The sequence below is a fragment of the Bombyx mandarina genome, chromosome 03, assembly GCF_030267445.1.
Source record: "Bombyx mandarina strain Sakado chromosome 03, ASM3026744v2".
Lineage (NCBI taxonomy): Eukaryota > Metazoa > Arthropoda > Insecta > Lepidoptera > Bombycidae > Bombyx > Bombyx mandarina.
This window is the reverse complement of record NC_143210.1, coordinates 5,062,382-5,078,059: the sequence shown is the minus strand read 5'-3', so window position 1 is coordinate 5,078,059 and position 15,678 is coordinate 5,062,382. Positions and strand designations below refer to the sequence as shown.

At 37.0% G+C, this 15,678-nt stretch overlaps 2 protein-coding genes across 8 annotated transcripts in view; one reads left to right on the top strand and one right to left on the bottom strand.

The window, feature by feature from the left end:
* LOC114251302 (uncharacterized) overlaps positions 1-15,678 on the bottom strand; it is a 245,276-nt gene that overhangs the window by 27,525 nt on the left and 202,073 nt on the right. For 4 of the 7 annotated variants that reach the window (XM_089739405.1, XM_089739413.1, XM_089739434.1 and 1 more), the window contains exons 3-6: positions 11,125-11,241; positions 9,433-9,563; positions 4,357-4,446; positions 2,742-2,909 (exon numbers count right to left, since the gene is read on the bottom strand). In XM_089739405.1, the coding sequence (XP_089595531.1) occupies positions 2,742-2,909; positions 4,357-4,446; positions 9,433-9,563; positions 11,125-11,241 (506 nt within the window). The remainder of the gene's footprint in view (positions 1-2,741; positions 2,910-4,356; positions 4,447-9,432; positions 9,564-11,124; positions 11,242-15,678) is intronic. The other 3 variants (XM_089739410.1, XM_089739416.1, XM_089739429.1) reach the window with 1 other exon arrangement.
* LOC149503268 (uncharacterized) lies at positions 237-2,640 on the top strand. Its single transcript, XM_089738509.1, has 2 exons — positions 237-244; positions 1,438-2,640. Exons 1-2 carry the CDS (start codon positions 237-239, stop codon positions 2,285-2,287), a joined length of 858 nt encoding a protein of 285 aa, XP_089594635.1. The 3' UTR covers positions 2,288-2,640.

The following is a 15,678-nucleotide window of genomic DNA, read 5'->3' as shown; positions in this document are numbered from 1 at the left end:
TAAGAAACGCCTACCGCTCTTCAAAATCAATTATGCATTAAGAAAGTTGTAAAGATAACACGAACTTCGTAACGCAATTTTCTGGGGTCGCTCTCGAGAATTTCGCCGTCATCTGCCCGAAAATGATGAGCCGATATTTCATTGAAAATATTTCAGGAATGCTCGTTTATATTCCATTAAATGACGTATAAGTTTTGCAATTAAGATTCTAAAAGACGTGCAAAGTAAAGACCTAAATGCCTAGGTATTCTGGTAAAGAGAATCTGTGAAAACCTTTGCTTTTCTGTATTTTTGTCTCATTCGCTTTGAACTTTGTACATTGTTACTGGAGCTTCTGTAAGGTTATGCCCATGAGGTCAAAATTAAAGGCAGCAGAATAAAAGTTTCATACTCTTTAGTCTAACTTATTTTAATAGAGTTTTTGAAGTTATACTTCTTTAGGCGCGTTATGAAAAATTGATGAGAGTAAAATTTTACGATGCGCGCGCACCGTGACACAAAATTAACAGAATGAAGTTTCCCACAATACGACCGACGTAACTTGACGAGTCTGAATATAGCCGCAGGTGAACTTTCACGTATGTACACTCGTAAAAAAAAGTGTTACTAGAGAGAATAAAAATAAAGTATGGCTTCTTACGCGCGTACATAAGTACACGCACCCTTTTTTTTACGATAGAAAAGTGAGTTCACGGTCCATCTAATGTTAAATGGTTACCGGTCACAGTGGAGACTGTGTTATAAAAAAGGCGTACTGTTATAACCCTAGTATGAACACTATTTGGCTGACAGCCCTAACCAAGCTGTACAATCAGCATTCCCGAGCTCTCCTGTTCCGTCCGCCCCGCAAACGGACAGTCTTGTACAATCTTTCGACCCGAGCGGTCAAGTCTGATTCAATCTCTCGACCCGAGCGGTCAAGTCTTCTCCTATCCTATTCTAAATCAGTGCGCGTGACTGTCGTCGGACCTCCATAACTCCGTATTTCATTTTTTAAAATCTACGTAGCGAATCCCGCTATAACATTTTGGTGGCAGCGTTAAGGGATCCAAAACACGGGTCCTCGGATCGTCTCCGTCTACTTGAAAAGCTCATCGCCGTATCCTGAAGAAATCAAAAAAAAAGAAATCACTAAGTCTGTCCAGAACCAGTCCGCGCCATACTACATCCACTGAATCCAAGAAGACTCAACCAGTGTATCCTGAAAGAAGACTCAACCACTGTATCCTGAAAGAAGACTCAACCACTGTATCCACATACTATATCCACTGAATCAAAGAAGAAAAATCACTGTATCCTGAAAGAAGAAAAACCACTGTATCCTGAAAAAAAAAAAAAAAAAACCACCGTATCCTGAAAAGAAAAAACCCGCTGTGTCCTGACGGAAGAATCAACCACTGTATCCTAAAACAAGAAAACACCACTGTATCCTGAAAGAAAAAGCACCGTAATTCCGAATGAGAAGTACCTAGTTATAAGTAAGGACAAAACCCGATATAGTAATTTAAGATCCCTAAGCCAATGTAAATCAATCAATTATGTATACTACATTTGCAACATTGTAAAAATTCTCTCTACAAACGCCAATCCATCCTGTGAAAGCGAATTAGTTTCTAAAGCCATTACCACCTTGCCAACTCTATGTAAAACTAAATTTATCCACGGAATCATAGATGTATGGGAACCACTCAACAACAATAAATGGATATTTGTTCAATCCAAACCAAGTAAACTGTCAATCGATTGTAAGAACCTAGAGATAAGAGACTATATTATATCAGGCACGGGAATCGTAACTATCCCGATAACATGTAAAGGTTTCTGTAAAGATACCCGACTATTTCCCAATTCTAATGTCCTTAATATAAGTCATCCTACTATTAAGTTAGATTTTAACATATTAAACGATTCATGTTGTAACTTTGCTAAATTCAAAGAAGCCGAGAATAACGTGCCCCACATTAAACTAAACCAACTTGACCTTAACTTACTTAACCATCTATTAGAAAACAATTCAAATTTAATTCCAGAACTAGATAAAATAATCGAACACCCTAATCATTTTACAAAATATGGCGCACATTATTCCTCCTTTGTGTTATTTCTAATTCTAATCATAATTATTGTATCTTTATGTAAACTGTATCGCTATTATAAAATAAATAAGCCCAACGACGCTCACGATCGCACAGAGATCCCAATGATCATCGTAAACAATCCAGAACAACCCATTCCTAATCCAGGAGCACTAAATACTCCGTCACCCAAGACTCGCCGTAACCTCTAGAACCACGGCATCCTCGCCTTCTCTTCATCAACCCCTATAATAATGGCATCCCCTACCAAATCTACTAAACCCTCTTCCAGATCCACTGCATCATTTCCAAATCAATAAACTTAGAGGATCAAGCCCCTAAGTTTATTTTCCCATGGGGGGAGGTGTTATAACCCTAGTATGAACACTATTTGGCTGACAGCCCTAACCAAGCTGTACAATCAGCATTCCCGAGCTCTCCTGTTCCGTCCGCCCCGCAAACGGACAGTCTTGTACAATCTTTCGACCCGAGCGGTCAAGTCTGATTCAATCTCTCGACCCGAGCGGTCAAGTCTTCTCCTATCCTATTCTAAATCAGTGCGCGTGACTGTCGTCGGACCTCCATAACTCCGTATTTCATTTTTTAAAATCTACGTAGCGAATCCCGCTATAACAGTACGATGAAATTCTTTGATTTTGAACTTACTGTGGCCACTCCATCCGGGTGAAGTCTTCATCCTCTGGCATCCAAGTGTAGCGTTTGGGGTCAGGTTGGCTGCACACCGACCGTGGACGGCGCCGGAAGTACGAACAATCCAAGTCGGCATCATAGGCGCATAGCTCCGCTGGTACCGGGGTGGGTTGGCCAAACCTTCTTAATGGAACAAAAGGCATATTTTGAAAATTACACGTGCTGTGTACAATATCGTGATTGTGTTTTAGACGTTATTTGATTATATCCAAGAATTTGCTTGGCAACTTCGAATACCTAAATATGATTTTGACCATTTCTGAAACTAGGAGGAAAATTACGTAAACTTAAAAAAACGGTGCGCATGGAACATGAATGAAGTGAAACTTCTTTTTGGATGTGTGACTTTCTTTAATTTTCATCCTTAAATCAGATTGCTCTTGTAATAGGGAGTGAGTGCTGTGTATAAGAGATGCGACATCTTCAACCTTTATACTATTATATATTTTAAATTATAGATAGAAAAATAAAATATATTATATATGAATAAAGATAAATAAATATATTTTTAAATACTTCATTAAAATATCAGACGGTACTCGTTGCTAATATAACGCTCGCGCTGGCCTGTAACAGGTATACTACGCGCATACGTTCGAGTGTCACGCACGCATTCACTCCCCTCCATGGTAGCGTTAAACGTTTAACGCAAGTTTGGTGGAAGTCGCATTAGAAGTTTCACTTCAAAAATCGAGCATCACTCAATCAATCATTCAATCACCTTCTAACCTCTGCAACTAATTAAAAAAATCCTAATATTTAAAAAAAATATCCTAATATTTTTTTAATTTTGTAGATGGGTGAATGAGATCACGGTTGGCTGGATATTAACCGAATGATCACCGGAGCCTACAGATAACGAAACATCGATACCATCACCTAGCTTGAAACAAAAGGTCTTTTTTTTCCTAACTATTCTAGAAACCTCGAGGGGTAATACTAGATTCGCAAAACCAGTAGATGGGCTCACGGGGCTCAACATAAGGTAGAAGTTAGAATTTTATTATATATGGGTGTTCCGCCCTTTTAAACTAGAACGAATGACCGCTTCGCGACAGAAATGGATAATGTGATCGTAATGATGGCGGGCGTATTATAATTCCCTTGAAAAATTATTAACATATCAACAACGTCCAGGCTAGAATAGTTTCTAGCTCTATAAACAGATGAGTATAAAACTTATAATAAAAAAGCTGAATAAAATAAAAATAAAAACCATAATATCTCGAAAAGTTACTTTTACTGGTTGTAGAGCATTTTTTAAGCCCGCACGGGTAGGTACCACCATCCTGCCTATTTTTGCCGTGAAATAGTAACAATAATAATAATAATTTCGCGTTTTGGTTTCATTTGCGCTGTTGATGTCAATGGGCTCCGGTAATCCCTTAACATCAGGTGGCCTTTGAGCTCGTCCGCTCAGACAAACAAAATATGAGCATACGGCCCACCTGATAGTGAGTGGTTTCCGTCGCCCATGGACTTCAGCAATACCAGTGCCAAACCGGTGCCTACCGTTATTTACCATACCGTTGTGTGCGGTAATGTAGAGCGTATTATATTAGTGTTATACCTGGGATACCGCTGTATCGGTGCATAGTCGGTGTTAAGGTTCTCATCTGAGGGTACCCGACGACGGACACACACGGATAGGAACGATGCTCTGAAAAAAATGAAAACAACACTGGAGATTAGATTTTATATTTTCAAAGTATTTTCAGCCTCGTACCACGTTTGGATTTGATTTTCGGTCGGAGTCAATTATTGCGATATGAGCTTTCAAGTCCCGTTTATGCTTATGTTAGGAGAATGTCCTGATTCGGCGAAATTAAATGTGAAATGGTAAAAGTTTAGGTGTGACGGGCGACTGAAAAGGGCATTAATACATCGCGTGACGTCACTACTTCTTAGTTGTTGAAGGTCGTGTCCTTGAAAGCCCTTCGCGGCTCTTTGTACCCTCAGCTTCCATTTGCTTCGGTTTTCGGCTTCTCTCAGGACGTTTGCAACAGTCACTACTACACTATTTAATATTTGGTCTTTAAAATGCTCTGGGTGAAATAATTTTTTACGTCTTTTTACAATCGAATCTGAGGTTGTTTGCGATGCATACAAAATGTAAGCAAGCTTAACAGCTTACGGCATATGCTGGTTTGATAAAAATATATGCAATTTACGAGCTTAGAGACGCAAAGTTCACGGTTTCAACTTTTTACTATTGTGGGTGATTCTTATTTATCTTTGACTGTTATAATTTACGATATCTTAATATGATTGTCAACTACATACACACATACGATGTTTCTAATATCAATAATAAATGAGGCCGTCAGTCAGCGCAAAAGTGGCCTAAACTTATCACAGTTAGTATGAAGATATTGAGGTTCGGATTTACCTTTAAATACGCGCTAAAATGATGTTTACAAAGGCATCTGTTATCTATTGATGAAACTAGGGAATGGCAGATTTTGCATTAAAATTTATTATGTTTTAAATAAATTGCAATACTGGTGGTAAGACCTCTTGTGAGTCCACGCGGGTAGGTACCACCACCCTGCCTATTTCTGCCGTGAAGCAGTAATGCGTTTCGGTTTGAAGGGTAGGGCAGCCGTTGTAACTATACTTGAGACCTTAGAACTTATACCTCAAGATGGGTGGCGCATTTACGTTGTAGATGTCTATGGGCTCTAGTAACCACTTAACACCAGGTGGGCTGTGAGCTCGTCCACCCAACTAAGCTTTAAAAAAAAGCATGAATATGAATTGTGCCTTTTGCACTGACGGCCTCAAATAGCCTCATGAAACGCTAAAAATAATGTCAGGGATGGAGTGGCTTTCGTTCCCCTATTTGAGTTCGAACGCGATTAGGAGGGTGCAGAATAATAAAATGCCCGATTTGTTACCTTTACCTTCCTTAAAAAGCTCCTATTTATTGTCCAACCAACTTATTTGAGATCGTATACTTTAAAGACTTATTCTTCGTAAACAAATTTGAATAGCTGGAATTGTTTCTTATTCCCTTGCAAGTCTATTAAGTAATTACTTATCCGTGTAGTTAGGGGCTAGTTTGAAAAGTGTGCATTTAGTAATATTTATTGAATTTATTACCAAGTTCTCACAATATGATGGAGATTGAGGTTCTAAGCATTGAAAATCAATAGGATAATGTAAACAAATGTATATATATTATGTGTGTATATATAATAATATTATTATTGTTTTGTATATTTTAATGTGTATATATTATTATATGTAATGTTTACTGTATGAACTAGGTTTGTGTTCCTAATCCTTCTTTCCTTTTGCGGGCCTACTGGAAGAGATTTCAACATGAAATAAGTAGTGCCCTTGTACTCTGTATCCTTATTGTCGTGTTTCTTCTAACAGCTGTGTGTACAAAATATATTAAATAAAAAATAAAAAAATACAAATCTAACTATTTGGCGAATGATTGTATCGTCCGATTGTTTTCCCATATGTTGAGACTGTTGAGATTGGTGGTAGGTGAAGGACTAGGACTTGCTAAGCAACTTTTCAGTTTTTTTGTAAAGATAAGACCACAGATAACAATAAGATCATTGTAGATTTCCACATTTTTACACAAAGATTTGCACACACTAATAATAGATCCACTATTCAATATACTCCACTTCAACTTTTACATAAATACTCGTGGTAGGACCTCTTGTGAGCCCGCGCGGGTAGGTACTACCATTTCTGCCGTGAAGCAGTAATGCGTTTCGGCTTGAAGGGTGGGGCAGCCGTTGTAACTATACTTGAGACCTTAGAATTTATATCTCAATGTGGATGGCGCATTTACTTCGTAGATGTCTATGGGCTCCAGGAACCACTTAACACCAGGTTGGCTGTGAGCTCGTTCACCGATATAAGCAATAAAAAAAAAAAACACTTTTATGACGACTTTTCAAAACAAATTAAAAGGTTACATTTTTTCGTTCAGTAGGTTTTTTTTGCATTTTTTGTTCTAAGACAGTTGGTTCTGTTTTTTTCAATTTCAAGTCTCTAGCTAATCCGAAAGCTAGTTAAATCGGTTAGAGAATATGGAAAAAAATAACATAAATTTATTGTAAGACAATTTAAGAAAATCAAATCACATTGTGTCATACTCACAGGTCCTGAATATAATGATCTACTGCTCAAAACAAACAAACCCGTTTCCAAATCAAACCAATGAGATTCAATTAGCTCTTGTCAATATTATCAACATTTTGCCAATTTCAATTTAAATTGAAAATTAATTTGAAGCTGGAATTATTTTATGCAACCATTACTGGGATTGTTAAAAAAAATTAATAACTATTTAGTTTATAGATTTCATGATTAACTGGGTAGATTGATGTTTTGAAGTGAACTGTCAAAAATAATACACATTTTTACACGCCATATGTCCAAGTGTGATTATATATTTTTTGGCCATTATTCAATGTCTTATCGACTGATGCATTAAAAGTAACAAAATATAGTCGTTGACCCCGGATATACCCGTGTACACCGGGCGGTACACGGACTTATGAATTAAATTACCGTGTACACTTAACACTCCTTCTGCGATATGCACTTAAATACGTCATCATTTTCGAATTTCAGCGGTGTTTATCGAACGAAAATTAGGGATACACCTATACAATAAAATTATATAAAGCTAAGGATACATAAGCCTTTAAGCGATGGATATAACATGCTTTGACGCTGTTGTTATTTTATGCAATTCAGACTAACTTCATTTTTATAATATTTTTTATAAATACTTGTAGTGTGCATTCTGAGCTCTCACGGGCAAATGCCAATATCTTACCTATTTTTGCGTGACGTTATTCGTGGCGTATGTTGTGTCGCATACATCTATAACTGTTAAAGTCGATATATCGATATTTATGTGTCGAGGTGTGTTCCCTATAGACCCCGAGACGGCACGACCGATTCCGGAGAAATTTTCAGGAATTTTGCAAATAGCGGGTGATCCTCTAAAGATACTAATCTTCAGCGATCAGACCAAAATCAAATTAAAGATCGACTACTGCTCAATCGGCTTTATTAAGCCCGATCCGCTTTGCTATGTACTAGAACATAATGAAAGTTTGCTATCAGGCGTGTCATGGATTCGTCTACCCAACCTAGTTGATACAATAATCTATATCTACAACAATATCTAATATAAAGAAAAAAACATGAATGAAGATTTACACTTAACTACATAAAAAAGTACAAATTGTCATTTCAGTCGCTCAGAATCGTCTTATCTACCATTTAACCCTTCAATTTAAGCACACTTTGATCATCCATTACAATTAACCGCTTACATTTAGATCCCTAAATCGTGACAGTAGATACAAATTGAATTCGAAATAGGCGCTTTTCAAATTCAAATTCGAGAATGTAATTACTAAATAGATAGTCTATCAACTAAATAAGTAAGTATAGGCTAATACAAAACAAGAGATGCGTGGAGTAGAGCGTATTTTATTGTACTATAATATAAAATGAATACTAGTTTGTACAAAACACTAAAAACGAAAAGTGCTATTGAAAATTAAACACAATTTTCTTCAATACTTGTAAACCGATTTTCTTTTAATTTATATATTAGCCAACGATTAGTTTTAGTGCCATCAATAATTTGTGTTTTGGCTGTAGCCAGTTTTTTTGCTCCAACGCGTTACTATCAAAATATAAAAAGGGAAACTTTATGCATCATTAAATACGAACGAATACACAATCGAATTTTGTTTTCATGTCAACTAATGTAAGCAAATGCTATTAATATTATCATTTTAAACAAAACATTGAATACTAGAACGGAGTAATTGTTTAAATCATTATGCAGTTTAGCGTCCAAACGCGCACAGATTAAATTTTAATATTTCTAGGTATGGATAAATTGGATGTATTTTTTTTGGGTTCATTAAACTCTTATTACGATTGTCGATTAGGTGGGTAAAAAGTTCCAATTGTATTTCATAATCACACTCACATCCTTTAAACCGGAACGCAGCGTGCTTTGTGGTAGAAATTTTACAGGATTGTGGTTCCTGAACGTGTGGCTAATAGTGTACCAATGTGTAATGTAGCACTACATACAAAAAAAAACAAAAAACGTGTGGTTCTTATTATTCACTAATATACACGTTCACCATATAGTTTCTAGACTTTATTTTTTATTACTTAGATGGGTGGACGAGCTCACAGCCTTGTGTTAAGTGGTTACTACAGCCCATAGACATCTACGAGATAAATGTGCCACCCACTTTGAGATATAAGATTTAAGGTCTCAAGTATAGTTACAATGGCTGTCCCACCCTTCAAACCGAAACGCATTCACGGCATATATAGGCACAGAAATAGGCAGGGTGGTGGTACCTACCCGCGCGGACTCACAAGAGGTCCTACCACTAGTAATTACGAAAATTATAATTTTGCAGGTTTGATTTTTATTACACGATGTTATTCCTTCACCGTGGCAGTCAATTTGCACTTCTGCAGTCCATGGGATGCTCCTAATTTGTATCTAGAAATGTGAATATGAAATTGGTCTTTATAAACTCTAAGTTTTCTTACCCGATATATTGAAAACGCTCCAACTCATTAAAGCCTACGTTTGAATGAATTAGTACAAAATAATCTAATGACGAACCTGTTGGATCGTGAGCAGGGGCTCTCGATATGGTATTGAGAGAGACATCCGAGGAATCTGTCCTTCTTGGACTTCTCCAATTCCAGCAGATCCAGCTGTTTGTTGTTGATGCAGTACTGCTCTCTGAACTCCTGTTCGGCGAGAAGAAAAACTTTAAATTTATTGAAATTTTATATCATCATTATCCTGCCCTTCTCCCAGTTACCTGGGGTCGGCGCAACATGTTTTCTCCTTCCATACTCTTCTATCATATACCATTTCGTCGCTCACTCCCCTCTTACTCATATCGTCTTTCACGCAATCCATCCATTTCTTCTTAGGTCTACCTCTTCCTCTATATCCTTCCACATTCATAGTTAACATTTTCTTACCAACCTCATTTTCATCTCCTCTCATCACATGTCCATACTATCCCAAAATTTACTGAAATTTATGACAGCTATTTGAAGTTGGGTGTCAAAGAAACATTCTATTGCTAGCATTATTGAAATCATAAGCACATATTTGTATTCAACTGTAACACTGTAGCTCCAAAGATAAACTGCAACTACATTAACTCGGAATGTATTTTCACAAAAATCTTCTTTGTAACTGGTTGAAATTTTGTTTTTCGACTATAAAATTTTCAACAATTTTTGAATTCATTCAAACAGCTTTTGTATAATCCTTAAAACTACTGAGATGTTACAGCACCAAAATTAAAAACAAACAAAGCCATCTTTGTTTGTCCAATCACCTAACACAGAGCCTGTTTATTCATAGCTGTTGGTATAATTTCCTATCTCGATCCATCAATGTGTCTTAATACATCAACCACGACACTTCTCATTTGTCTTATTCATATTTCTGGACTTATATCATGCACGACTAGTAAAATAAGAAAATATATGTTATGTATCTAACTTGAAGAGTAACTAATACTGAAAGAGTTATTAATAATAATTGGGATTAAAAATAAATTGTAATGCCTCAATAAGGTTTCTTCCAATTTTAAGAGTGCAATAGTCTAACACCGGCTCCACACGTTGGCCCCAACGTTGCTACCAACGTTGAGCGGTTAAATTGGTGAAGTGTCCACATGTTGACTGTTATACTAGCTCCTTTCCGTCAGAGCCAACGTGAAGACGTGCGATATCGAAATTGAAATTACTCTAAGCGCTTTTACAGAACTGAGTGCGTATAATTTATATCTCTTATTGAAAACAAAAGAAAAAGCCACGTCAAAGGAGATGATCCATGCAGTTGGCGATTTTTTTGATGAAGACATCGCGATATGCACACTCGACGCGTGTTGCAACAAAACTGAGCAAAGCGCCAACACGTGGACGGATCGCGAACGTTGGCACAGATTCCTTTGATAAAACCGACACACGACGGCCCACTACCAACGTTCGCTCCAACATTGGGGCCATTGCTATTTTCTAGATCCATACGTTGTGCGAGTGGCGTTGGGGTCTATGTTGGGGACAACGAGGAGTTTACGATTTCCTTAGGATTCGAATCTCAAATCACTGATTACACAAACACAATAGTTTCTATTTCATTTTACTTTAATCGAGTGATATTGCTCCTGTTTTTTTTTATTCTCTGGTTCCTACAAATACTCTAAGGACTATTTAAATAAAATGCTAGCGAATAATAACTCAGTGCGCTCGTCTGGTCTTTTGGTTGGATTCAATTGGCACGGCCTACCTGTTTAGAGTACATGGTGGTCTTGCTGGCTGGCCGGTCGTCGTTGGCCTTCTGCCACTTTCTGCCCGCGTTTTCATCCTCTGATTCGTATCCTTTCGCTGAATGTGCTATGTCCGCCTGCAGAATAACGTATACTTGAAAAAATCTTAGATACGTAAAAGCAAGTAAGAAAAAAGATGTGTGGTGTGGACACCGGATAGGAACGAAGTTCGTTATTATAAAAATATTAATTTTAAGTTCTATTCAAGGTATAAAGAAAATAAAACTGGAGGTTTCGCAACAACCCACGGTCATTCGGTAACGTTCGAACTTATTGTGGTACACTTCATTCACGGTTGTTTGTATAAGAGTTAGTGTATTGCGCAAACGAACGCACTGAGATCATGGTCAATGAATGACAAAAAAAATATGTTCTTTTTTGTAAGTTATTACAAAGTGAAGTCGTACACTGTGTGCATTACTAATAAAAATCTTACGTTAGAGAAGTTTTTCCCGGTTAGGGTACCCCTCCGCATCGTCACATAAAGAACTTCGTTCCAAAAAGTAAGAATTTTTTTTTCATTCAGATCTATATCATTTTTTATGCACGAATCTTCAAATACAATTCATATTCTAATTTTTATGACACTCATGTTTCAACTATAACAAAAAATACGTTATTTTTTTATTACGACTTAGTTTTCAGTAATTCCACACACACGATGTGGCTAGAGAATTGAGGCCGCTATGAAGATTATAGTTATAATAAGGCGAATACTATAATTCGTCTGTATGTTTCAATTGTGTATATAGCAACTATTGTACCATTCAAATTGGAATTCTAGACTGTTTCGTATCAGAAACAGATAGAAGACAGTGCCGCCTAAACCATTCATACTTTCATCAAGACTATTGCCCAACCGTACTTGTCGAGTTGTTAGGTCTCCTTTGGAGGCGCTCGGGTAGCTGTTAGCAAATCCCATCCCTCCAGGCTGAGCCCTTGCTCGTCCACCTGCCCTGGTAAAACTGGAAAGGCCTCCGGGCCACCAGTAATCTTTCAAACATAAAAAAAACGATTGCCCAAAATACCGAACATCCAATTGAAAAATTACATGTCCTTGACATGAGCGCTATGACCGAGCGCTATGACATGTCCTTCTTCAAACGAGGCTTGTGGAGAGTATTAAGCGGTATGCAGCGGCTGGCGTTGCTGAAGTCCATGGGCGACGGTAACCGCTCACCATCAGGTGGGCCGTGCGCTCGTCAGCCTACAAGGGCAATAAAAATAAAAAACTCACTTTGAACAAATCGCACTCCAGCAGTTCCTAAATCACCTGTTTTAAATACAGACACGAAAGGACGGTCGCAAACGGTCGTGATCAATTCAGCGGACGTCACGAAGTAATAATATCTCCCGTCGTAAAGGGACCTACGGAACTGAACGCCGTAAAAGTAATTGAAACAAAGACAGGTGGAAGATACAGGGCGTCAATTTTCCAAATGTGTCCCAACTGAAACACTGCATTAATGGATGTTTTTCTATTTCCTTTTACGAGTCGAATTCAGAATGCGACAGATTAAAAGTATTTTTTTACGTAGCTTCTCTTTTACTATATCTTAAGTATTTTATTTACTAATAAAGCATTCTCTGTAATCGTAGACACAATAAGCTTTTGTGAACAGTATTCTTCCACCAAAAAACTAATATCAAATGATGATACCTTCCAATTCAAAGATATGCCATCTACCTTATCAATAAATACATCAAAGTTTTGAAGTGTATATAGCATACATATTTATCTATAGCATATTGTAATGCTCAATATTTATGCGAAGTAAGCTCAATATTTACGCGAAATAAGCTCATGGAGTTATTAACAATTTGGAATCAGATATTGCACTTGAAAATAATACTGAAACTGTTTCATAGCAAACTCCTTTCAGCCGAAGCGAGTTCTTCCGAGTTTATGCAATTATTGCTATCTCAGAAGTTTGGCAATTTATCCTGTAGCTACCTATTGGAAGCTTATAATAACGTGTCTCGATTTGTGGGAATTTATCTAAGGATTACGATGGATGAAATAAATTCTAAGTTGAATTTTTATCCTAATAGGTCTGATATATTATTTATGAAGTAATATCGAACTATGCGATTTCGCAGTACAGAGTAGATTTGGAGATAGTCGCCAATTTTTAAAAGAAAATATTCCCCTAATGGGTGTTTATGAACTGCTTCCAGGATAAAGCGTAATTAGTTATATAAAAAGAAAGCTGCAAATTTATTCAATAAATTATGGACATCTGCGGTAACGATGAATTCCAACACTCGATTATAGATCATAAAATAAAACAAAAGAATACGGACGAACTTGCAAACTAACTGAGCTATGCATCTTGTTATTTCCCCCTACCTGATCCTTGGTTATTGGTTGACCTCTTTCAACTACGCGCGGACGATTTACGACTACCTGAAAAAACTTACTAGCCCTAGCAAGAGCAATTCTTCGCTAAATCTAGCCCAAGGTTGGAATCGCGTCCTATTATGAAGATCTGACGATAACATTCAGTGAGTTGCGTCTTTGGGTTAATACTAACGTGCCATGTTAACCTTGAAAATTAGATTGAGAACGGTGACCGGTGTTTGGAGAGCCCAAAAGCACCGAGAGTAAATCCGGAGGATTCGATAAGACATGCGTTTGATTGAAAAGATTGTGTTGCTCCGTCGCCTGGGTCGCGTATACAATTAGAGGCGACCACGTTAAGAGGATCGGCCCACTGAGCTTTTCACCGGTATTAGAGGTCGTCACGAAGATTAACATTCCCCACATACCACAGTGCTCCAACGGCTATCCTGCAGAAACGCGATTATATGGGTGTGGGTTGCACGAGTGAAGCATCTTGCTTAATTATGGCAATATATAGTGTAAACCTCTCTTAAATCTAACAATATTTTTAATTACTTATTTACTGATAAACCTTTTAATTGAAATGTTTAGATGACCAATTTGCACTGAACTAGAATCAAATAATTATGAACCTTACTGCAACGCGATAAAGTACTGGCACCGTGTCAGATAACACAAAATAGAACGTTCTAGATTTAATGCCGTAATTATTTACGGGAGGCCGGAATTAGTGTACTGTCTCGTTAATCTTTCGAAATTTGTAACTTAGACAAAATTAAAGGCGTCGAAATTAGACAACAAAGCCTTTTTAGGGGGACCGCCCTAACGACACCTCCATTTTAGGGACCAAACTGAAGAGAGGTATTCATTACGCGAATGATGACGCTACCTTGAAATTCTGTAATAGGAAAACCTTAACAGGGAATTATTCACAATCCTTTTAACTAAACTCATTTGCGTTAGTATTCTGATGATTCATTTTACAGTTTTAGGCTTTCAAATTAATCGGTATTCTCTCTTGAAGTTCCGCTAAGGCTTTTTGAAGGACTCCCAAAACTTTTCCTTCAAAATAGAGAAGTACTCTTACTCTAATAAATGGCTATTCGTCTTTTAGAATTACTGTTACGGTTATTTCGTTTATTATATCCGATGCTTCGAATACTTCGGTGTTCACACAGACGACTGAAATAATGAACGCGCGTAAAATAGTTCTGATGATTAGCAGAATAATTTTCGGTACATAAAAAATGATAAGCTTACACGAAAACACGCAAAGCCAAATTACTCACGAAAATAGTTTTTATAAATATTGTAAATTAGTTAAACATATGATTCTCAAATAATTAATAGTGTCCATCATTTTAGATTAAATTTAAATAGATAGTAACTTACATATGTGTTTGTGTGTGCGTGCGGTTGTGTGTGTGTGTGTGTGTGATGTGTGAGCGCATGTGTGTATATGTAGGTATACATGTATAGATACACACAAGGTATTTAGGCATTTGTTCAGTTGTTCTAATTTTTCTGTATGCACCTGTTTTGAATTGCAATCCAGATTGTTATATTCAATATTTAAACTTTTAATTTCTACGGTTGTAATTTGTTTTGTACGTCAATAAAGGAAAATAATAATAATAATAACCACTGATTCTTGGAACACATCAATGTTCCAATGAACCAGCTGACTATACTAATTGAGGTCTTTGATCGTATGAAAAGGTTTTTTCACATTATATACCGGGACGTATGTATTATTGCGGAGCTCTTTCATCCGATCGGGTCTTTCAAGTAAGTATATTGCACTTACGTTCACCTTCGCTTATTAGCAATGTTCTTGAACTCATACCTTTGTTGATTTTAGTTCCATCATCTTTTTTTAGAACTAGGCGACGCGGCTGTCTTCGTAGTGCCTCAATCGATAAATAACAGACCTAAACTTTTGTATACAATAAACTTAAAAAAAAAACAAAAGGAATCCGTCCGACGAGGGACACATCGTAGGAAAAACAAAATTGTTATTTTTATTTAATTCCGAGCATTTTCATATTTATTCACCTTTTAAACCTTCTCTGGACTTGCACAATTCAAGACCAAAATTAGCCAAATCGGTCCAGCCGTTCTCGAGTTATAGCGAGACTAACGAACAGCAATTCATTTTTATATATATAGA